This window comes from Gobio gobio (assembly GCF_949357685.1).
Source record: "Gobio gobio genome assembly, chromosome: 18".
In the NCBI taxonomy this organism is placed as follows: Eukaryota; Metazoa; Chordata; class Actinopteri; order Cypriniformes; family Gobionidae; genus Gobio; species Gobio gobio.
In genome coordinates, this window is record NC_137111.1 from 26,584,275 (window position 1) to 26,609,152 (window position 24,878).

General features: G+C 38.5%; 1 protein-coding gene across 1 annotated transcript in view; it reads right to left on the bottom strand.

Moving 5' to 3' along the window:
• Nucleotides 1-1,860: 1,860 nt before the first annotated feature.
• ptpn20 (protein tyrosine phosphatase non-receptor type 20) overlaps nucleotides 1,861-24,878 on the bottom strand; it is a 52,464-nt gene continuing 29,446 nt past the window's right edge. Inside the window, exons 27-47 of the mRNA XM_079842121.1 lie at nucleotides 24,416-24,621; nucleotides 23,696-23,773; nucleotides 23,174-23,619; nucleotides 21,584-21,893; nucleotides 19,988-20,158; nucleotides 19,663-19,837; nucleotides 17,954-18,164; nucleotides 17,827-17,864; nucleotides 17,229-17,315; nucleotides 16,614-16,678; nucleotides 15,803-15,964; nucleotides 15,545-15,716; nucleotides 14,064-14,149; nucleotides 13,674-13,747; nucleotides 12,997-13,145; nucleotides 12,660-12,805; nucleotides 12,326-12,416; nucleotides 6,820-7,154; nucleotides 4,473-4,688; nucleotides 3,496-3,558; nucleotides 1,861-3,258 (exon numbers count right to left, since the gene is read on the bottom strand). Coding sequence (XP_079698247.1) covers nucleotides 3,142-3,258; nucleotides 3,496-3,558; nucleotides 4,473-4,688; nucleotides 6,820-7,154; nucleotides 12,326-12,416; nucleotides 12,660-12,805; nucleotides 12,997-13,145; nucleotides 13,674-13,747; nucleotides 14,064-14,149; nucleotides 15,545-15,716; nucleotides 15,803-15,964; nucleotides 16,614-16,678; nucleotides 17,229-17,315; nucleotides 17,827-17,864; nucleotides 17,954-18,164; nucleotides 19,663-19,837; nucleotides 19,988-20,158; nucleotides 21,584-21,893; nucleotides 23,174-23,619; nucleotides 23,696-23,773; nucleotides 24,416-24,621 — 3,398 coding nt within the window. The 3' untranslated portion in view covers nucleotides 1,861-3,141. The remainder of the gene's footprint in view (nucleotides 3,259-3,495; nucleotides 3,559-4,472; nucleotides 4,689-6,819; nucleotides 7,155-12,325; nucleotides 12,417-12,659; nucleotides 12,806-12,996; nucleotides 13,146-13,673; nucleotides 13,748-14,063; nucleotides 14,150-15,544; nucleotides 15,717-15,802; nucleotides 15,965-16,613; nucleotides 16,679-17,228; nucleotides 17,316-17,826; nucleotides 17,865-17,953; nucleotides 18,165-19,662; nucleotides 19,838-19,987; nucleotides 20,159-21,583; nucleotides 21,894-23,173; nucleotides 23,620-23,695; nucleotides 23,774-24,415; nucleotides 24,622-24,878) is intronic.

Below are 24,878 nucleotides of genomic sequence, written 5' to 3' on the forward strand. Positions count from 1 at the left end.
ATTTGTACTATTAAGTATATTTGTGGCATTTTGGTGGACTGAAAAATTATCCCATGCCTGTTTTTCTTTTCTGTGTCATTTTATCTGACCCTAAGTAATAGTTGTTTAAATAAGAGTTATCATAGGTTCACCAATGCGGTAATATAATTATTAAATTATCTTGCTTCTTCCACACAGCATTGATCAAAACCCAACAGAGCAGTAGATTTACAATATTAGCCTAATATCAGTTCACACATAGGCTTATCGCCGTGTTAATTGTAGTGGGTGATTTACAACAAGCTACCAAACAATAATCACTAAAATATCGGACTTATTGAAAAATACATCGGTTATCATACATTTTTGTCATTGCTAATTTATTAAAGGGTTACTTCAGCGATTAGCATTAAGCTTTGTATCAGTAGAAACCCGGTACTATATTCTAATTATCGTACTTTTCCCCCCTCAGGTCTCCCTGAGACAAGATAATTATGCATTTTATTTCTGGAAAAATGTTATTTCTTTGGCCAGAGGGTAGAGACTACAGCCAGTAGGAGTTAGTTCCGCATGTTATCAACCCGCCCATAGGGGGATCTCACTCACAGAATGTAAATGCGCAGGGCCGCTCGGCTCGGGCATTCAAAACGGTGTGCGGGGCAAAGTGAGTGTTTCAATGAATTCCTATGAAAGTTAAGCTTCCATATGCGATCTGAAAATGCGCCAGACTGGACACACGTCATGAATGACTGCCGCGCTTACCTCAGCTCTGCTCAGCTCTTCTCTCTCGTGATGAATGAAATCTGACTCCTGCTGCGATTGTGCCGTGACTTTCGTTTCGCTCACTCTCACTTTATTGAAAAGACACGTTTGTGTTTAATTGTAGTGTCTGTTCTCTAACTGAACGAAAAGATTTTAAACGGCGTCAGGACAGTCTCATGGTGGGCAAGTGATAACCAGTGGCCGGGGCTTTGGGAGTGGCCTCGTTGGGCAGTGAAGCAAGTGCATTCTGGGAGTTGTGCCCTGCAGGTGCACTTAGGGCATTTCCGAATCCACTTTTGTTTTTTTGTTTAATGATGGAAAAAATGGTCGGTGCGCCAGGCTCATGGTCCAAAAGGGTTCATGGAGTCATGGGCGTAACATGCAATAAACCAATCAGTCTCATCTCCCATTCCCTTTAAAAGCCAGTTGCTCTTGCACCATGGCGGATTCGCTATTTACATGGTGGAATTTGCGAGTGGAAAGTCTGAGCGCTTCTCCAGAGAGGAATCCTTTTATTTTTAATATTTAAAAATGTTCGTGTGCTGCTGCCCTGTGTGTGTAATAAGCAGAGTGTAGGCCTACGTGCGTTGTGCACCCACCTATAGGCGCATATTATGAACACGCCCTTTAAATAACACAAAAAATACTGTGCTATTGAATTTAGACCAGGTTTTTGTTGGTCAATGGCGCAGTCATTTTCACTTGCCTGAAAATAGCAATGCGCCAACAATGCGCCTGAACACACCTAATTTTCAGACCAGCACGCTCATGGGCGAACAGATGGGTGCGAGGGCATTTGCTATTTAAACAATGTGGCGCTGGACATGAAAATAATTACTGTACCGGGCTGAAACTAGCAAAAAACACTTGTGTCGCGCCTGGCGCCTTCATGAATGAGAAGGAGGGTAGTGAATGACATCCCGGGTCACTAAAGACACGAGGTATGCGTTTTAGGGTTAATAGCTGTGTTGCGGTATCACCAAAAGTAGTGGTATGAGTACCACTACTAGGTAAGCGTATTTGAATACAGTATTTCGTCTGTGGAACAATGCTTGTGCAAACTTTTCCCAACCTGAATATGATGTTTTGAATGTGATATGACATTTTGAAACATGAAATACAATTATATACTGTTTTTATTTGTAAAAATGGGTACAGTAAGAGTAATAGGCCTACTTTTCTGATACATATCATAACTATAGCTTATAATTGAGCTTTCCATCAAAGTACAAGATTAATAATTTATAGTTTAATACAGCAATATAGTAGTTTGATCATGTTTTCACAAAGCCTGTGGAAAATTAAAGCAAATAAATATACGACTATAGATCAAATGGGATGATTTTCCCCTTTTAAAAGCTCTGATGTGCTCATAGTCTATAATAAACTCAGTTTAAGACATTAGTGTGCTGCAAACTATTGTGCTGTTGCTTTGCATCAAGCTAAACAGTGAGAAGTTCTACAGTATCACAGAATATTGGTCCATTGCCATATCCAACCCATTCACACATTTGTTGCTTAATATTGTGAGTCCGATGTCTTAAGATGGTTTACCGCAAGCGTTCTTTCTCCATTACAAGTGTAAGCAGATACTTGCTCTGCCGTCCAAAGTCAAATACTGGTTTCCAAGCGATTGTGCCTGCTGGCAGACCCTCAGAAGCTATACATACTGATAAGAAGGCTGTGGTTTGTAATCTCTTAGCATCAGTCCAATTTCTTTGGGTTAATTCCTCCTGCTCTGACCTAATGTCAACTAAGAGGTAAAACAGCTTGTTTTATTTAAGAAGAGTGCAGATAAAGAAAGATGAGCGGTAAACTGCCCACATGTAGAGAAATTAAAAGGCACTTTGCTAAAAGTATCTGTCTAGCAGCTGGTTCTTCTGAGAGTGTAAAAATCATTTTGAATGAAGATAACCTCTCTCGCGGCTACTAAAATCAGACACTGCAATACTGTAAAATCAAAACAATGCAATTCTGTAAGAAAATCTGAAAACTTGACATACTTCTGTTTGGATTCAAAGTATTCAAAACATACATTTTGTATAATGGTTTGAGGTTGAATAGGAAATTCTTTAAAATGTGAAAAATAAGTTAATAATTAATGTGCATAACTTTTATCTTAAAGAAAATAAAACATGTTCAAGGCAAAATGACTAAGAGTCCAGAAAGGCTATGAAATCAGTGTTTTTAAGCCAAAATGGTACAAAAATATATATAAGATCACACAAGGACATTGCACAGTTGATGGAAATATCTACCATATTTCCTATGATATATTCAATATTCGATTAATAAAACTAGTGGTCGTACTATATCAGACACACACAATCAACACATCACCATGTCTGCCACTCCAAGACACATATATTGTTGCTTTTCTGAGGAAACACTTGTAAGACTTTAAGGACTGTAAGGATGCATTAATGAAGAGGTCTCGGTTTGCCAGTGGTGACCATGAAGAAGTGAGATGCTTTGTAACACCTCCAGCCAGACTTTGTAACAAAAGAGGTATTGTTCCTGAAATCAGAAAGAAGAATGGCAAAACTGTATATACTACATATTCAGAAGCAAAAATAAATAAGCATTGTATTTTTCCCAACCCCATTTTGATGCTAATTAAAAGCTGATTAAGTAAATGAAAGCCATCTCAAGACAAGCTCATGGTTGAGGTTTTTTGCTGAGAGATCATGTGCTCTAGTGCATCATATATTCACCTGAAGGAAGTATTCTTACTAAATGTCCTGATTTACTCACCTTGGTCTGAATCATGCCGTGCCGCTGGAGTCTCATTTCCTTTACTATGTCACTCACATTAATCTACGGGAGCAAAACAGAACTACATATTTTTAGCTGCTCATAATTAATGTTACATTTACAGTACTCGCAATTGTGAGTTTATATCTCATAATTCTGAGAAAAAAAATGCTAAATGAGACATTCTGAAAGACATGCAATACAATATTATAAAAAGTCAGAATTGTGTGAAAAAGACCCTTTTCACATTTCCGGGGGTTCTCAGAAGTGCAATCATCATAATTGTGTAAACTTCTATAGTGGTGAATGAGAGAATAAATTAAATATATATTTTTTGTGTTCCCATTTGCTCAAACAGCAAAAGAAAAACTCCACAATAGTGTTTTCAAAACTTTTAAAAATATGAATAAAATAGAACGAGATTGATAATGGCAATCAGTAGAGAGAAAGATGTCAATTTTACCATCACTCCCATAGCCGCTGTATTAGAAACACCCTCAGTGTTAACTAGATTCATTTAATTGATGCAAAGGTAATATAATACCAAGTATAGTGTTATAAACGTTCATACCGGTACATTAAAAAACATGAAAATATAAAAAACTTTGCATGATTTACGATGCAGATGACCGCTGAAACACGTCATCACAGTCCATTACTTATGTTTATATCTCACAATTCTGATATTTTTCTCGCAATTCATGGTTTATATTTCACAATTCTGGGGGAATAATCTGTTATAAACTTGCAATTGAGAGAAACAAAGTCACAACTCGCAATTATTACCTAATTTCTCACAAATTGTACATTTATAATTCACATAGAAAAGAGGAAAAAAGTCAGAATTATGTCACAATTCCCCTTTGTTTCCATAGCATACTAAGCTTCCATAGAATTCTTTCAGTATTTACATTTAAATGAATGATCATTTTCATATTTCGATGATCTATGATGCTATATTTGTGCAGAATACTTACACTTAGGTCTTTCTCAATGAGATTGAGGATGACATCAGTGCAGATGAGGACTCCAGCTCGGCCAATGCCTGCACTGCAGTGGACTGTGATCGGCCCTTTAGAGTGTACAGCCCTCATGTAGCGAATGAAGCACACCAGCTGCTCAGAGGAGTGAGGTGTGCCATGGTCTGGCCACGTGGTGAACTTTAGATGCTTCACAAAGTGAATGCCTCCACTCTGGAAAAGTACACGTCAATAATGAGTTGCACGTTGCACAATTTTGAGATTTTGGGAGATAATGAAAATGTAAAGATAAATGGCAAAAAGATTTTCTTAATCAGTATGGTTTTTTTTTCCCCAATAAAATATAAAAACATTTTTAAAGGTCCTGTTCTTCGTGATCCCATTTTTCAAACTTTAGTTAGTGTGTAATGTTGCTGTTAGAGCATAAATAATACCTGTAAAATTATAAAGCTCAAAGTTCAATGCCAAGCGAGATATTTTATTTAACAGAAGTTCCCTTTCAAAGCCTACAGCGAACGGCTGGTTTGGACTACATCCCTGTACATCCTGCTTTAATGACGTCAGTAGAACAGTTTGTTGACTAACCTCCGCCCACAAGAATACGCGAAAAAGGGGGCGTGGTCTTGTTGCTCCCGCGTGGAGAAGAGGAAGTGTTGCGTTTGTATAGTTTGTTTGGCGCCATGTCGTCGAGACGCTGTTATTTTCATCCCGGAGTCAAATCACCTTTGTTTGGCTTTCCCAGGGACGCTGTACTTAGAGATCATTTAGCGCATGCATCTCCGTTATGGTAAGAGGCGTGACCTTTCCGGGCAACGTGCGCTAAGCTGCTGTCGAATCACAACACGGGAACCGCTGGCACAATCAGAACTCGTTACGTGTTTCTGAAGGAGGGACTTCATAGAATAAGGAAATTCTCAGGCCGTTTTTAGGACAGTGAAAACAGCGGTATACAGATAAGTAAATTGTGTGAAAAATACTGGGTTTTTTTTACAAGCGAAACATGAGCACGTTATATTGCACACTGTAAACACAATCAAAGCTTCAAAAAAACACGAAAAACGGGACCTTTAAAACAAGCTAAATTGACTTGATAATTACATTTCTGCATTATAGGCTAAACTCTTTACGCATTATATAAAAAAAAGAAACTTCCTTTTTCCATCATACGGTTTTTCAAGATAATTTTGTAAAGCCCAAATGAGCTTTACAGATTTCTATTGGAAAGGTTTAAACAATGGTTTTCATGCTTGTTCAATAAAAAACAAACACCTATTGCACCTATGGAACAGTCCTTAAGACACTAAGGGCCAGATTTACTAAACAGGGCAAATTAGCTTGAAAGCGCAATCCCATAAAATAGCAGATGGGAGTGGAAAGTTCTGTGAGTGATCTACTGACAACGCGCAAGGATCATTTCCATAATTGACCAATGCAATACCAAGAGCAGCACAAATTAGCGTCTGGTTTAAGACATGTTTTTTTGGGTTGTGTAAATAACAGTGCAAATATCAGTAAATTGACTAGTGCAAACCTTAGTAAATCCCCTTGGATGATTAATTTAAATACTCTCTTCCCATACATTTTGCGTCTGAAAGGGAAATTCCTACAAATGCACATGCAATAAAGTCAGCCGCAAAAATAACCCTCTCCACACCTTTTCAGTGCTAATTTTTCACTGCGTATCTTTAGTAAATCCTGACGGTGTTTTTTTAACGCCAAAAGATGGTTTGCGCTAGCACAAGCTGTTAGTCAAACTGGCCCTAATAGTTTGCAGGTGGTAGACAATTGAGGTCACAGTTTCAATAACTTAGGGCACTAAAGAGACCGTTTTTACTGATTCTGTAAAACACCTGGAGAAAGATGTCCAGAGTCCCTGATCACCTGCGTGAACATGCCATAGTCCTGCTGCAGGAGACATGAGCACTGCAGATGTGGCCAGAACAATAAACTGCAACGTCTCTGTAATGCAAGATGCCCAAGTGCTACAGGAAGGACAGCTGATCGTCCTCTCAGCGCCAAACCACGTGACCATATGTACCCTTACATGTGTTCAAGAACTTGCATGTGCCTTGATTAAAATAGTTTTATGTTCATACAAATATTTACACATGTTAAGAAATTTACTGGGAAAAAAAGTAGTTGAAAGTGGAAGGATGTTTTGTTTGTTTGCTGAGTATAGAATTTCATTATTCCTGATTCCTAAAATGTATCTTGTTTTAAGGATGTTGAAAACATAGCCTGACTGTGATTTTTAAATGGTAGATTTTACACTGAAAAGGTTCAAATAAGAAAAAGATATTTTTTGGACAAGATGCAACATTTCCATCAGGTACACGCTCCTAACCTCTTTTTCCACCATCTTGATGACCTTAATGTGGAAATAGCCAAGCATCTGGTAGTTATCCAGGAAGAGCTGGTAACGGCAGGTTTCTTTGGGAACATCAAGCTTTTCGGGCCAGTACTTGTGGCATTTTACCCGGCCACGTTCCACCTCCTGAGTCATCATGGCGATAACATCAGACTTGTTCTCCCACACCATCTGCCAGAAGTTATCCTGAGTGCCAGGCAAAGGGCCCTGAGCGGAGATGTAGAAGAGCTCTTCTGTGCCCACCTTCATACGAATGTAGCTGGCATTGATGTAGCCCTCGCTCTCTCCGACAGGAACGCGCGTCTTATCATCTGATTGTTCAAACAGTAGAGAGAAACAGGGATTGTAGATTGTGATTCATTTTTATACGCAAACTCACACTTTGAAAAAACAAACATTTACTTCTGCTGTAATGATAAATGTATGTGCCTCGGCCCAACATTTTAGTACATTTGAGCTTGAACAAGCATGCCTGTTATTTGGCAATAATAAAAGATAAGAAAACAACAGTTAAACTCTCTATGACGGCTCAATTCCCACAGGGCAACTAAACCATCGAGTGCTTATTATGAAAAGCAGAAGGTATACAATTTTTCTGTTTTCAGATTCAGTCAAAATCCATGTATGAGCAAACAAATAAAACTCTTGTGTATTTACTCTCAAATGTATGTTTCCCAAACCACAAACAAATTTTTATTTGAAACGCAGGTTGGAGATTTATACGGGGCCTCAGCATTCCTGTAATGAGGTGATTGCTGTTGTTGGCTCTGGTAGCCAACAGTGTTATTAATCTACAAACCAAGAATGTGCTGTTGTTGGTTTCCCCATAGAGGAGAAGGAACAAATTGTGCCGAGGTACAGCAAATAGCTCCAAAGAAATGAAACAAGCTCTCAAGGTCATGCCGGCTGGAAAGCCTAAAGGAGTGGACACAGGGGAGCAGGGTGAGAAGAATGTTCCAGAGTATTCTCATGGTGACTTGTTGCTTGATGCAGTACACTTGAGACTTTACCTGCCATTTTTAAACTTTGAAATCGAATCAGTGAGATGAATACTGATTTTTTTGTGTGACTAGAATCCCAACAAAAGTCCTATTTTGCTTGATTTTCTGTTTATTTCAGTTAAAATAATGACATTACTTTATCACTCATTAACTTAATGTAATACTTCATACAGATTAAATATAATTTTATATATTTTCTTAATTAAGAAAAGCTGACATTTACACTATACCGTTCAAAAGTTTGGGATCAGTAAGATTTTTTTTTAAAGAAATTAGTACTTTTATTCAGTAAGGACGCATTAAATTAATGCATTAAATTCAGTGCTGGACAGTAACAAAGTCAATTCTTTAAAGTATCTGTATTGTTTTTTTGTTGTTGCATTTTTACTTGTACTTCACAAAATCCAAAGCATAATATCCCACTTCATTTCATAAATTTCATTACATGTTGTGTCTCGTTCTTTTGAACTGAATAAAGTCACCCGCTCTGAGATGCGACAGCCATGTCCGATTCGTGAACGCGCTGATTATGTACATTTAACCTGTTAAATCTGTTTGTAAATCACACTGAACGATTCATTTGTGAACTGGACTGATCCGATTGCATCTGTTCTCGATTCAACAAATCACTGATTCAAATGATCCGGTCAGAGTGAGTCTTAAGTTAAAGGGATACTTCAGCACTGGGAATATGAATCTGTATTTAAACTGTGTCATTTATGTAGTAGAAATGTGAAATTATTTTTAAATTTGGTGCCTTCTAGACTGAGAAAAGCCAGAAAATGTGTTTTTGGCTCAAGTGGATGAAAGACAACAACTCCCAGAATGCACTTGTTTCGCTGCCCTAAGATAACTTAAACTACGAACCGAATGTGCTTGGAATGAAGAGAGCCTCTCTGAAGGACACCGTGATTCCTTCGATATTCACCTTCCCAGATGACGAACAGCCAGGGCCATCTGGTACTACACGCGTTCACCTAGAGGTAAGACTCTCGCTAATACTCAACATGATTTCTGATCACACAGTAGCCTATACATAATGATATAGTTAGCAGTAAAACAGCAAAGTTATAAAACATTATTTAACGTACAGATCCCACCCCCTATGGGCGGGTTTAAAACATGCAGAACTAACTTCTACTACTGGCTGTAGTCTCTAGTAGAGCCCTGCGCGGGACTGTTTTCTTCATCCCGCTCCCGCCCGCACCCGCCGAATTTCTGACCATTACCGCCCGCTCCCGCAACGTATGTGTTACACTCCCGCCCGCTCCCGCAATATGTATGTCCACTCCCGCCCGCACCCGCAAAACTCCGAGAATTTATTCCCGCACAATAATAGAGATGCATTGATTTTGTGTCTTCTCCCGTCCCGCAGGGAAAAAAAAACACGTATTTGTATTGATATTAATAAAGAGATTCATGGGGTTGTTTGTTTCGTTTCCCTGGCCTGCATGTAAAAAAAAAAAAGACAAATACATTCAAATATAATTTCGTTTTTATCAAAAACTTTGCACATAAAAATAGACTGCTTTGCAAAACAGAAAACAGAAAACCAGATTGAGAAACAAAAAACAGATCCCAATTCCGTCGAACGTGACCGACTGAAAGGAAACCTGAGAAAACATGCTTCAACAGAACGTAATGTGAACACAAAATAGCAAACGGACATTTAGAAACAATCCATTTCCACTCACTAAACTTCTATGTATTGTTTGTCAAAAACACCAAACAGTCAACTTGACCTGCAGGGAGTGCTGAGCGTTTTTGGTGAGGTATGATCAAGTAGATCAAGTAGCAAGTAGCCAGCTGCGCAATATGTGGATACATATAACGTTATACCGCATGACTTTGCCTACCAAAACAATTGAGAAACTTCTCCAAATGTCAGACTTTCCTTGCTTAGCTTTTGTGCTGTAAATACCTCGTTTGAGGTTCTTTTCTACATCATCTATTGACATCTTCTCCATCATGTCGTTAGGCAACCTCCCTATCCCGCCGATTCCCGCGGTGATTTTTTTTAGCCGCCCATTCCCGCCCGCAGCAAAATTCAAACCGCCCGCTCCCGCGAGATTTACGTTGGGTCCCGCGGGACCCGGCGGGACTCAATCCCAATGCAGCCCTCTAGTCTCTAGCCTCTGGCCAAAAAAATCCTCAGATTATGCAAAATGACGATATTTGCGTCATCTGAGGATTTTTTCCAGAAATAAAATGTATAATTCTCTCGTCTCAGGGCGACATGAGGGGGGAAAGTACGATTAGAATAAATTCGAATATACTACCGGGTTTCTACTGATACAAAGCTTAATGCTAAATCACTGAAGTAACCCTTTAACAATTCACTGAATTCACAAGTCTGACTCAAAAAGATCCTCTGAGCGTATAATATTTTGTTGATCCTGGAACAACATTCCAATATTTAGTTCCAAAACTTATCCCTAAACTCAGAGGGAAATAAGTGAATAAGAATGGTGCAGCAGCCCCTAACCCTGCTTGTAAGCTCAAACTGTAAACGTGTCCCTCAAATCTGATAGATTGATTGGAATGTTGTTCCAGAATCAACAAATATGTTGATCCAGGAACATGTTGTACTTGGTGAAATCATGTTTACCCGCAAGGGATGGCGCGAAAAGTAAGTTACTAATGCCGAAAGTAAGTTACTAATTTATTATTGTACATGAAAATCATTTTTAGGTCACGGCTGTCACTTGTTTTTGAACTAAATTTGCTGTAAAAGGGTGAGCTGTTTAAACCCATTGAATGTGCACATGTTCATATGTATGAACGGTTTTATGGTAGGTTTTAGGTAAAAACTAAAGATAACATAAATAAAAAAACACCAAAATAATGCTGATGCATCTTCCCCGCTGCCGTACCAGTTTCAAATTATAGCTATAAACGGTTATTTTAAATTATAATATTTCACAATATTTCTGTTTCTGTTACAACATGTCAAAATAGATAGGTCCTATTTGTTAGTAGCCTGTTTTGTCCCGTTACGCGAGAAGAGATGAAGATGCTGAAGAGATTGCTGTTGTAACTCTCTACAAGGGGGCTGCTTGCAAAAACATGTTCAACAGCTCGGAAAAGGAAATGGGCTGAAAAATGAAACTGAGAGGGAAGATGAACAAGGGGGGCATATGTAAGGGGAAGCGTATGTCACTGGCAGTAGGTAAATTCGTGTGGAGCGGCCTCCACAATGGGTGGCATCAGGCTTCCTGGAGAAGGTTGCGGCCCTTGAACTGCCTCCAGCAATAACAGTGGTTAAGTCCCAGGGGCCTCACACTTTTCAATCCTGGGCGCTTTATTCTGGGAACAGAAGCCCAGTGAGCTGCCGTGATAATAAACAAACACTCCAGGCCAGGCTAGGGCCAGTCTGCCCCCTGCCAGCACATGAAGCGCTGTATTGTGCCTATTCTGTACAGAGACCCCCTCTCTTCAATACAACTAGTACAGCCCATTCTCTGCATATTCGTTGTGAAACTGCACATGAATGGATGTTTCCCATTAACAGTGAAAGCAGATCTATGAGTCACACATCTCCTCTTTGACTTTACGTTTGCAGCGTTCTGTTATGTTTTAAACTGAGGGCAAACAACGTCTCTCGCAGCCTCTGACCTCCTTACACTTCACACCAGCAAAAACTGAATTCGTACAAACAGGATAAGCATGGCCGCAGTGTGAAAACGGCACCACATGGGTGAAGAGGTCCGGAAAGCCGCAAAGAGGTGGCGGATAGAGTGTGAAATACCGAGTCAAATGGACGTCTACACCGGCAATGTAATCTAATATCGCACTGGTAGGACACTCGGGAGTAAATAACCAGGGATTGGTTACATTTCACTTAATTGCAGTGTCATGTGTTCCACTGTTTACAGGTAAATGTATACAGGGGCCATTGCTCTCCCCACATTCACTGTTGTCAACATTTAAACAAATGTTCTTTGTTCTGGAAATGTACTGTACATATTTACAGTAGCCTATATATTTGTGAATTTATAGAAGAATCTGAACAATTTATTACAAATCATTTAATTGTAATACCTGTGAAATATTAATAGTAGTAATATTATGTAACAAAAATTACGCAAATTCAAACAAAAGATATGTGACAATTTACGTGTAAAAAGAACATTTATGTGTAATAAATTGTACAACTATTATTGTTAATATTTTATTTACAGTGATTTTTACCATCAAAATGACCAAGCCTACATTGATTTAACTGTAAGATTTTTACAGTTAAATACATATAGTTTTATATATTTAAAAACGTATAGTTTTTATTATAAGGAATTACTGTTAGTACACAGTTTCCTGCCAATTTTGTACAGTGTGTGGTCCATGTGGTTTCAGAATGGTGTGAAAATGTACACCCAAAAATTTCTTTTATGAGAAGTGAGGCTCACAAACTGTAAAACACCAATAAAAGTCCTGACTAAGGAGGGTTTGTGGAGGATTATGGGAGAAGCAGAGGAACTTACAGGGCAGGATGTCCCTGTATCTGTTCTTCTCGCGGTTTTCGGGTGCTTTTCCAACCAGGCAGTTGTCTGAGGGTTTCAAATGCTCTAAAGCCTAGTAAAAAAAAAAGAGCCATACACGTTCTTTCATTTACACACTTGAGTTAATCATTATTTAAATACAATTTCAATGTGTGTTTTAGACATTCTATTAGTATCAAAGAGAGAATCTACAGCTTTATATGAAAAATATTACAATAAAACAAATGTGGTTGGACGTTTCTGCTTGTATCAATCAACGATATTTAGTGCTGTGAAGATATAGATGTTTGTATTGATGAAAACAACAGGAACTTACCATAAACTCTTTGATCAGATCTTGCTTTTCTAACTGTTCAAGGGCTTGGATGAGGGCTTTGACCCTGGAGCCAGAGTACTGCCCATTCTTAGAAGGGGATATGACTGCAAGACTGGCAAGCTCCTCTTCTGACACGATTGGTCGACCTTAATGTAATAAAGTTCTTTTTAGATGCCTGGATCTACACAAGCCAAACAGATTTCTAGAGTATGAAATTGTAGTTTCATAATGATATATGAAAACTTAACTATTATATCATATAATACTATAATTATGAATATATGTTGAGTAGAAATACTAAGATGGTGAATAAATATGAAGATTATGCCTCATTTACCTGTATGAGGAATAGCCTCTGCAGGCGATGGCTGAGAAGCATTGTCATCATCATCACCATCCTCTTCCTCATCACTGCTCCAGTCGTCTGACTCGCTATGCTCTGTTCTCATGGCAGATTTTTCTAGGTGCTGCTTCTGGGGGTCTGTCCTGAAGGGGGTACGGGGCAGGAATGAGCAGAGACCTTGACCACATTGCTACGTTCCGGGGCCTGTTATCATGCAAGGCTTGTTTTCCTGCGATTTTTCCACCTAAAATGTAAAAAAGCTGCTAATTGCAAGTGCTACGTACTATAACAAGTGTGGCTTGTAGGCCAGCCTAACTATAAGCCAAAACTGTGATTATTGGGCTTGTGTTTTATTAATGACTCTTTAGTGCCTCCCTGTGGCGATTCCATTTGAGAGCTATGTTAAAAAAACAAACAAACAGAAACAAAACAAAAACTGCAATGAAATTCAGTCCTTGTGATCTGGTTTATGTTCAGTCAGTCATTACACGTTGCAAATATACTAGGGTAAATAGACTAACTGTTTATACGGATAGTTGCAAGTTTCAGTTCATTCAAATGTTCAGGTCTCATTCTTCTGCACAATACTGAACACTTCTATGCCACATGTGATATAGAAGCTGCATCAACAAAAACGTGAGAAAGAAATACTGGAATTCAGTGACACTCACCTTTCTTGTAGCATGTCCGTAACTCCCAGAGACGGACAACACCTTTGACAGGTAGGTGTACAGTTTCGACTTTCCTACAGGCAAGAGATAGAAAGAAAAAGGAGAAAGAGAAAGAAAGAGGAGACAGGTGATGAGTTAACTCCGTTTGGGCCACCCTTACTGTCATCTGAGTTTCCGTGGTTCCAGAGAAATTGGAGGCAGAGCTAATTAATTTTATGGTGAACCTCACTAGGTGCTGGAACTTGTCACTTATTAGATTAGCTTTTTGTCTTCTAATCTGTTCTGGGATGGGCTTTAAATTCACTGGAGAAAGTCATCATCTCAGTATTTACTTACATACTTCTATATCTTACTTGTGTATCTACTTGACAGTAAATAATTTTTTTATACCTGCTCACATTCACCTCTAAGTCCAGGACATTCTGAGGTCTGGAAAGAAACATGATCCGCATGTGTTTCTGTTTGTGCTGTAGTATCTGCAAATGAAGCATTACAGCAGGATGAGACCATTAAAACATTAGAAACAATATATGTGTCAGTACTTGTGGTTAAACAACAATATATCTTTTCAACGGGCAGTGTTGATACAGATATCTAGAAAGGGTGGCCAATATAATGCCAATATATTACACTGTAAAAAAAAGTCAGTAAAAATAGGGCACAATTTACTGTATACATATGAAGGACTTTTCCATATAGGTTTTTTTACAGGTGTTTTACTTTCTATTTTGAATTACGCATTGCATTGTGTTCTGTTTTAGGGTTAACGGAAATTTCCGTAAAATTATTTGGATAAGGTCCTGGCAGAAAATGACCAGTACTCTTTCCGTTTTTATTTTTTACAGTGTAGAACTGTCAAAATTGTAATTTAAAATGTGATAAAAATAAAAACATGATAGACTGATTAATTCATTGAACTACCGGTAATCAAATTGATCACATAATAATATTTAATTTTTTTTAATTAATTTATCATATTTTTTTACATTTTAGCAATTAAATCACAGTAAATTAATGTAAATTGACATCCTTTGATATACATAATATAATTTAATGATGACAAATGAGATGTTAACAGAATTGCTGAAATCAACGAACATAGGCTACACTACCATTTAAAAATGTGTGGTTAGTATGATGTTTTTAAATGTTTTTGAAAGAAGTCTCTCATGCTCACCAAGGCTGCATTTATTTGGTCAAGATACAGTAAAAATAGTAATATTGTGAAATATCAGTACAATTTACATAACTGTTTTATATTTTAATACATTTTAAAGTATAATTTATTCCTGTGATGGTAAAGCTGAATTATTTTCAGCATCATTACTCACATGTTACTTCCGTGTCACATGATTCAGAAATCATTCTAATATTCTGATTTGTTGCTAAAAACATTTCTTATTATTATAAATGTTGAAAACAGTTGTGATGTTTAATATCTGTTGGAACTATGATTCCTATTGTAGGATTCCTTGATGAATTGAATGTTTAAAAGAACAGCATTTTATATATATACATCTTTTGTAACATTATAAATGTCTTTTCTTTCATTTTTTGATCAATTTAATGCACCCTTGCTGAATAAAAGTATTATTTTTTTTTTTTTTAAATCGTACTGAATTTGTATATAACTGTACAAAAGGACCTGATGACAAAATTAAAACAAAAAAAATGTAGTATCCACTGACAATGCTATTAGCATTAATTGGCCTATACTGTATATTATTCTATTATCATTCAATACAAAAATGATAAGTTATAGTTTTATCAATTGAACATGAATATATAATTGATGCAGTCCGTTTGATATAATAGATGACCAAGTACAGTGGAGGGAGACAGAGCGGGGCTTGCGTATCAGGCTTGCTGACCTGCAGAATTTGTGTTGAATTCCTGAGAGGCCTCAGCAGGGGAGCTGGAACCAGAGCAGGTTGGCATGGGCAGGATGTCCCTACATACCGTCAGCTGAACCGTGCCCTCTGCCTTCCGTAAAATATCCACAACTTTACAGTGGCTCAGTCCTGATACAATGATACCATTCACCTGCAAAACATACACAGATATGGTAAACCTCACAAGGTTGATCAATAAAAAAAAAAAAATTTAATGAGCGAATTATCATCTCATACCTCCAAAAGGATGTCACCCACTCTGAGACGACCATCCTGCTCGGCCGCGCCCCCACAACAAATATCCTTCACTCTAAGTGTGCTCCCATTGACCCCGCCCACCAGAGCAAAGCCCAGCCCACCTCTCTCAGGCTTGGTGAACTCTACCTGGAGGATACAGCTCTACAGAAAAAGAGACACATATATTGGAACAAGGACGGTTAACATAGTTAAAAAGCCAAATTGGATTTGTGTGCCAACTGTCCACACTGTCAATTACATCTTCAAGTGATGAAATTTAGTCAGTTGCTAAGATAAAATGGATCAATGTTCAGTACATCTACACTAGCGATCAAAAGATTTGAACGTTTTTGAAATAATTTTATTTTAATAGATGTAATTTATTCATATCATTACATTGTAGACTGTACTCACATAAGCAATAGAGGCATTTAATGTGTTGAAGCAAATACTGTTAAAAATGCTGACATATTTACTGTGTTGTGTATAGTAAATAAATGAATGTCACCATTTACTATATGAAATATTGTATTTGCAATATGGAGTATTGGACCATTTGCTATTTGAAGTATTGTTTTAGACAGGTCCAGACGTTCAAGTCTTGCCTGAAAAAGCATCTACATGTTCTCCCATTTTCTTGGAAAGGTTTAAATGATTGCTGTTTGAATAGTGTAATATTAATTAACTATAAATCTAGCTGATAATGATGCTTACAAAGCTATTTAGGGGTGAATGACATAGAGAGATTACAAAGCAAGAGTCATGTTACAGCCTATGTCATCAGCCTAAAACAGGGCCGAGGGACAATTACCTCCTGCGCCGATGTGACAGACAGCCTCTTCCTGAATTGCACAGCATTGTCAGCGACTGGTTTAACTGTAGCAGAAACAAGAGAGATTTTGTGTCAGAAAAATTCTAGAACCAAAACTAAAGAAATTTTAGATATAGTTCTTTAACTGACCAGGATCGTTCACACTCAATGGTACATCTAACGCATTAAACAAATGTCAAAGTTAATCAGAAATAAAGACAAAATCAACCCAAATGAGGAAACCGCAATTTCCGCAGAGCAATTTCAAACAGATCCCAAACTCACAAACGTCCCCATCCTCTGCTGCCATTTCGGGGGGGGAGATGCGTTGATGACCTGCTCTATGCTATGGTAGGTAAACTGTGCTAGCCTTTTCAAGCTCTTTCGGACCTCCTGGATAGCGGTCTCCTAGCAACCTTGATGCCCACTAGATCAGCTGGCCTTTATCCGTCAGACACAAGAAAGCGCACTTTGATCGGCCAGAGGAGGCCATGTCCCTCGCTAATAATTAATCCTGCACCCGCTGCCCTCTGAGCAAGACATGCCATGTCTGTCAGCACAGATCTAATGCCACAACTCCCAGACAACAGAGACACAGGAAACCAAAGGCTTTACCATCCGTAGCAGCTGCCTCCATGTCAGGTGACGCAGGCTCTTCGAGGCGAGGGAAGACTTTTTTCTCCTTCTTCCATTCAAACAAACCTGAAGAGGAGAAACGGTAAGAGATAAACTGATGCTTTTTTGTTTTAAATGTGCTACTCCAGAAATCAGGGTTTGCTTCATATTAAATTTGTGAGAAAATATCAAACAGGGCTGACACAGTGTAAAGCACTCTAATAAGAGTTGACACTCTGCTCAAAATGTTGCAATGTCCATTGAAGCGTGCAATGAAGGCATGGGCTGCTTTAGACCTTTGCTGGAGCAGCTCTCCACCTCATTTCTGTCACTTCAGACTAGACTGAAACATGTCGATCACGACTGCCCTCTGCAGCCCAGCAGGAGCCTTCACACGCCCAGAGCAAATGAAAACACATCCCACTGACAACCAGAGCAGTTACTTTGCCCATGGGAAGGTTAAAGTCTCCATGTAACTCCATATAAGGCTCAATAATAGTGAAGAAATAAACATTAAACTAATTACAACCTCCTATTGTGTATAGATTATGATTCAAACAAGTATTGCTGTAATTCAAGCAGAACAGCTCAAATATACCATTCCATTTATCCATTGGTATCACTGGTTGGTCATCTCTGAAACAAAGAAAAACATTTATTTAAAAAAAAGAAAAACATAAACTTTAAATAACTAAAGTTTTTACTTAATCATACTCCAATCTCACCTCATGGCTTTGAATCTGACTTTGCGTGGGGCGCTCTCACACACTTTCACGGCATCCTCCAGCGTCATTCCCAGGGTGCACTTCCCACATATGTAAACAATTTTGTCATTGGGCTGGATGCTGCCCTCTTCACTAGCAGGGGAACTTGGCACCACCTCCTGGACATAAATTCCCTGCCACTTGCTGCCAATGCCCCCTGTTAGCTTGATACCTGCACAGACAAATGCAAAAGTATCATCATTTTGAATTGAATATGAAAAGTCAGAAGGTTACAGTTTCTTAAACATTCCCTTTTATACCTCAAAATGTTTTTTTTTCTCTTTGGTTCTAAATTTCTTATATAGTGATACAACCCACATGGAAATAATCTACATGAACATATATGTTTCAATATAGATTTTGATATAGGTTTTTAATATATGTGACATATATAAAATTGGCTGTTTGCCTATATTGTATGTACATATATGTGTACATATATACGTGCATACATATACCTATATAGGTACATATATGCACGTATATATGCACCTATATGTTCACCTCTGTACTTTTTTTTGTGCTACATTTACACTCACCTAAAGGATTATTAGGAACACCTGTTCAATTTCTCATTAATGCAACTATCTAATCAACCAATCACATGGCAGTTGCTTCAATGCATTTAAGGGGTGTGGTCCTGGTCAAGACAATCTCCTGAACTCCAAACTGAATGTCAGAATGGGAAAGAAAGGTGATTTAAGCAATTTTGAGCGTGGCATGGTTGTTGGTGCCAGACGGGCCAGTCTGAGTATTTCACAATCTGCTCAGTTACTGGGATTTTCACGCACAACCATTTCTAGGGTTTACAAAGAATGGTGTGAAAAGGGAAAAACATCCAGTATGCGGCAGTCCTGTGGGCGAAAATGCCTTGTTGATGCTAGAGGTCAGAGGAGAATGGGCCGACTGATTCAAGCTGAAAGAAGAGCAACTTTGACTGAAATAACCACTCGTTACAACCGAGGTATGCAGCAAAGCATTTGTGAAGCCACAACACGCACAACCTTGAGGCGGATGGGCTACAACAGCAGAAGACCCCACCGGGTACCACTCATCTCCACTACAAATAGGAAAAAGAGGCTACAATTTGCACGAGCTCACCAAAATTCTCCTCTGACCTCTAGCATCAACAAGGCATTTTCGCCCACAGGACTGCCGCATACTGGATGTTTTTCCCTTTTCACACCATTCTTTGTAAACCCTAGAAATGGTTGTGCGTGAAAATCCCAGTAACTGAGCAGATTGTGAAATACTCAGACTGGCCCGTCTGGCACCAACAACCATGCCACGCTCAAAATTGCTTAAATCACCTTTCTTTCCCATTCTGACATTCAGTTTGGAGTTCAGGAGATTGTCTTGACCAGGACCACACCCCTTAAATGCATTGAAGCAACTGCCATGTGATTGGTTGATTAGATAATTGCATTAATGAGAAATTGAACAGGTGTTCCTAATAATCCTTTAGGTGAGTGTATACGCATATATGCAGCATATATACGCATATATGCAGCATATATATTATCATATATGTGCATATATGCTGTTTATATGCAGCATATATGTGCATATAAACTGCATATAGGTTTCATATATGCGCATATATCCTCATATAGGTTCTTTCCATGTGGGAATGTTACACTAGTTTCCCCTACTATCAAGCATTTCCTCACCCAGTTGTCCAGATGGAGTCTTGGGTATTACAATGTCATGGAGCGTGTCAGGAGGTGGTGGAGGGAGTAAATTTTGCACGGCTCTGCCCAACACCATGTGCAGTCTTTTGGAGGAGCATCTGAGGATGCTAATTGCCACGTCATCTGCCACGTTGGTCACATTGTGACCGTTCACCTGACAAATATAAGTTGATAATGCCAATTTAGTCTTAACACATAAGCTGTAAATTGCAATTGTGAACCAATGACAATCAAATCAAATGTTCAGAAAGCGATTGTCATAACTGTGATTGTGTTTCGAATGGTAAGAAAAGCTGTAGGCTACCATGACAAGCCTGTCTCCTGCCCTCAGTCTGCCATCTGCTTTGGCCGGATTATCCAGGACATCCTGGATATAATAGCAGTTGTCCAGTTTACTCCTGGTTATTGTAAAACCAAAGCTGCCACACCACGATTTGGTCAGTGAGACAGTCATTTCAAACTCCGTCAACATGTCCTAAAACAAGACAGAACATACTGTATGAGAAGGTGAACAACATGGCAATGCTATTCCACCAGCTAGACAAGCATTAGATTATGATGAAAACAGAAAAACATTAAAAAAAAAGTAAATACCGGTATGCATAAAAGCAAACAAAATCAAGTAAAAACTATCTCAAACAATGTTTGAAGATTTAAATAAATTAAATATAAGTAGGTATTCCAGAGTTTTGGAGCCTCAACAGGCACTGAAATGCTGATCTAAGGACTAAGGCAATCAATTCATAGTTTTCAAGTGACGTGACACCCATATAGGAACGCCCAACTGGATGGCAAAACAAGGCTAATGCATTAAGACAGTGATACAAAGACCTTGTTAAAAAGAACAATTTCAATATACACCTTATTGATGATGCATTCTATGTACAGCCAATAGGGGTGTAACAATATTGTGTCACAATATATCACAATAAAAAAATGCAACAATATGTATCGTGGATAGTGACAATCTATATTGTGTATAGTTCACCCAAAATGAAGATTACTATGAGAGAAAAACTTCTGTGTTTAAATGTATAATAATGCAATGGGGGAATGTTTGTGAGTCCTGATAATGCCAAATGTCTTATGTTTCCAGGAAAAAGTGGCCTATGTTATGTTAAATATATCTAGTCATTGACAGAGTGCAAGCAAGCATATTCATCTAAAATAATTCTGCATTTTCAGCTTCAGCTTCAGAATCATGAATATTTTTATTCTGGTGACACCATTGTCCTGTGCATTGGGTTACCATCACCAAGTCCAAGCCTATTAATTTCCACCCCCAATATAATACCAAATTTAGCTTTTTAATCAACAGTACATTTTTTGTTAACCCTTTTACCATATTTTTGACTATCGCAATAATAACGTACCGTGAGTTCAGTATCGTGATGTATATCGAATTGTGACATGAGGGTATCGTTACAGTCTAAACAGCCAAACAGATGAACCCAGAATATAAGCATAAGTCGCAGGTTCTTGTTAAGCGTTTTTTCCATAGAAAACCAAAGAATATAAAAAGTGTGGAAAGGGTTATTATAGGGGTTTCCCTTTCAGACGCAACATTTATGGGAGGAGAGTATTTAAATTAATCATGCAAAGTGATTTACTAAGGTTTACGCTAGTCAATTTACTGGTATTTGTGCCACGTCTTTAAAATAGGCGCTAATTTGGTAGATTGCATTGGTCAATATGAAAAGATCCGGCTGCGTCTGTGTTCTTTAATTTGTGCGTAGTCAGTAGATCATTCACAGAAATTTCCACTCCCAAAAACTTGGCTTGAAACAACTGGAAAAATTGAAAGGCCAGTGCTGCAGTTCTATGGATATTTTGCCCTCCAGGTCTCAGCGCCAGCCATTTGACTGAAAACTATGAATAGGCAAATGCAATCAGACTTCACCCTTCTGGGATCTTCGTCATCCTCATCATCATCGTCCCAGCCATTGTTGTTGCTGGCTGAGGGGGCGCTGAGCTGAGCAAGAGGATCTGCTGGGGATGCTGCTTGAATTGCTTGCTGGTAGGAAGGAGGTGTGCTTAGCAATGATAGAGAAAGGGCTGGTGGAGGGCGTGGTTCACCGGAGAAAGCAGCGCTGCTGCACGGGGGAGAGGGTGCCATGGTGGTGATGGTCAAATATTCCTCATCAGCTGTAACACTCAGCCCATTAGCTGTGAAACTTTTCATGCTCTCTCCCACACCTTCGGCTGTGTGACTGTGAACAGATAACAGGGAGTTAATGTTTGTGTGTGCCAAAATATTGACATCATATTTTAGCTTTTCATGACCATTTTCTTGAATTAAGCAATGAAAAAAACAAACTGTTTTGTTGTAACTTTAAACCACATGCGATTTTTATTTATTTGTACTAGATAGCCCTACCCAAATCTCATTGGTCCCAAAGCCCACTCCACATAGCTACAATTAAACATTAAATATGATTTCATTGTGTAGCATTTTTGTGTTCAGTGTAGAGCAGGGGTGGCGAACTCCGGTCCTGGAGGGCCACTGTCCTGCATAGTTTTGCTTCAACCCTAATCAAACACACCTGAACAAGCTAATCATGGTCTGAAGGGTTACTAGAAAGCTAAAGGCAGGTGAGTTTTATCAGGGTTGGAGCTGAACTCTGCAGGACAGTGGCCCTCCAGGCCCGGAGTTCGCCACCCCTGGTGTAGACAGACCAATTGCGTTTCACTGGAAACATATCAAGCCTCATCTGGTCCCACCCCAAGCACAGCTGAATTACGATTTAAACTTTAATCCAACAAGGATGCATTTAATCAACAAAAAGGGACAGTAAAGACATTTATAATGTAAAAAAATACATCTATTCAAATGCTGTACTTGTTAACTTTTTATTGATTAATAAAATTGTTTCCACAAAAATATTAAGCAGCACAATTGTTTTTAACATTGATAATAATAAGAAATGTTTATTAAGCACTAAATCAACATATTAGAATACTTTCTAAAGGATCATGTGGCACTGAAAAATTCAGCTGGGTCATCACAGCAATAAATTAATATTAAAATAGAAAACAGCTACTTTAAATATTAACTTTATAAATGCAGACTTGGTGAGCATGAAATACTTTTTTCTAAAACATAAAAAAAAAAAAACATACTGACTGCAAACTTTTGAACGGTAGTGTATGAGAAAGTGTTAGTGTTATTCTCAAAAATAAAATTTAATAAAAGAGTCAACACATTTACATCTAGGGATTTACTAAACATTGCAAATTAACGTGTGATCGCAATTCCTAAAAAGCTCAGATGGGACTGGGAGTGGAAAATTCAGTGCGTGATCTACTGACGACATGCAAATAAGAACACAAGCGCAGCCGGATCATTTCCATAATGACCAACGCAATCTACCAAGAGCAGCGCAAATTAAATTAGCGTCTGGTTTAAGACAGTAGTAAATCTGGCCCTTAATGTTAGGATCGTATTGATAATTTTATACATAATATCACATAGAAATAAACAGGCCTTTACCTGGTACAAGCTGAGACATGGTTGCTTTTTGAGATGATATCATCTTTTGACTCTTGCTGATGAGCTGTGTCAGGGGCTGCTGGAGTTGGTGCTGTGTTGGCTGTTGTCACTTTAATAATGCTTGGCGTTGGGGGAGGAGTTGGGGGTGGGGCTATATTCTCATGCCCCGGCCTCACTATGGCATGAGGTTTTAATTCTCCAGCTTCACCTGAGGATGGACGTGGAGGTAGGGGTGGAGGGGCTGATATAGTCGTATCCACCATCTCACTGTCTTGGTTCTGTTGGGTCAAGGGAATCTCCTTGGTTCTCTCCGGGGAAACTTCTTTCTTTAGACCCATCTCTTTTGCCCGCTTCTTGAGAAGTTCACTGAAGTCTGGGGCAACAGTCCTCGCATGCAGGTCTAGAGATCTGGATCTCAGTTCACGGGTTGGAAGTGTGTCAGGACCCTGTCAAAAAGGGATGCGAGTTAGAAAAATAACATGTCAAATGAGTTGTTCCCAACAACGTAGAAAATGATGTTACCAGAGAGGTGTCCCGTGAGGGTCGGCAGATTGACAGCCTGATGTCAGACGGAGATTTTTGTAGGAGATGTAGAACCTCCTGCGGTGTTAGAAAGACATAATATTTATTTTTTTTTAAATAACTTTTAAAATGTAATTTATTCCTGTGATGCAAAGCTGAATTTTCGGCATCATTACTCCAGTCTTCAGTGTCACATGATCCTTTAGAAATTCTAACATGTTGATTTGCTGCTCAAAAAACATCTTATTATCAGTGTTGAAAACCATTGTGATGCTTAATATTTTTGTGGAAATCGTGATGGATGTCACTTCTGAGTAATTGAATCCATCTTTATTTAATAATTTAATCCAATTTGATCCATCTCTATTTTTTTAAAGTATTCATTTATTTATTTTAAAAAATGATGGATTAGCCTCTTGATGCATTAATGTATTAGTTGTTTTATTTAATCTAGTATATTGTATTAAACTGAAAGCACCAATTGGTGGATTAAAGACTTAACTGTGACGTGACAAGTTTTAGAAACTAATTGTGTTTCTTGGCCACACACAGACACATTATGTTGTCATAAATCAGACAAAAAATGTATTGTGCTACAGACTTGTTATATTTTATACATATATAAATATGAATCTCAGTACATCTGTAAGAGCTTGTTGTCTCTCACACTGCTTTGATGCATCCAATCTTGGGATGCTGGATAAATAATGCATCCTTTACCTCATAAGCCAAGCCTCTAACAGGTTCTCCATTGATGGCCAGGATTATGTCTCCCTCCTTCAGAAGCCCACAATTCCCTGCAGGCTGACCAGAAGAAATGCTCTTAATATGCACCATGCTGCCCTCATCAGGACCCAGCTCAGACACGAGGAAGCTGAACCCCAGGCCACTGAGTCTCTTCTGAAGCGTCACCTCCCGGATGTTATCTGCCACAAAGAAAGAGCAGAACTCTCTCAATTTGTAGTTAATAATGGGTTCAGACTCACACACACAAAAACCAGTGAACAGTTAAAGGGTTACATTTCTGTTACTATTTTACTCACTCTCATGATGTTCCACTTACTTTCTTCTGTGGGAATTACAGTATATCCTGGCAACTCTTTAATATAATGAAAATAAATGAGGACTGTCACACATTGCAGTGTTATTTTAGTATTATTTATACAGTATTATAGTATTTATT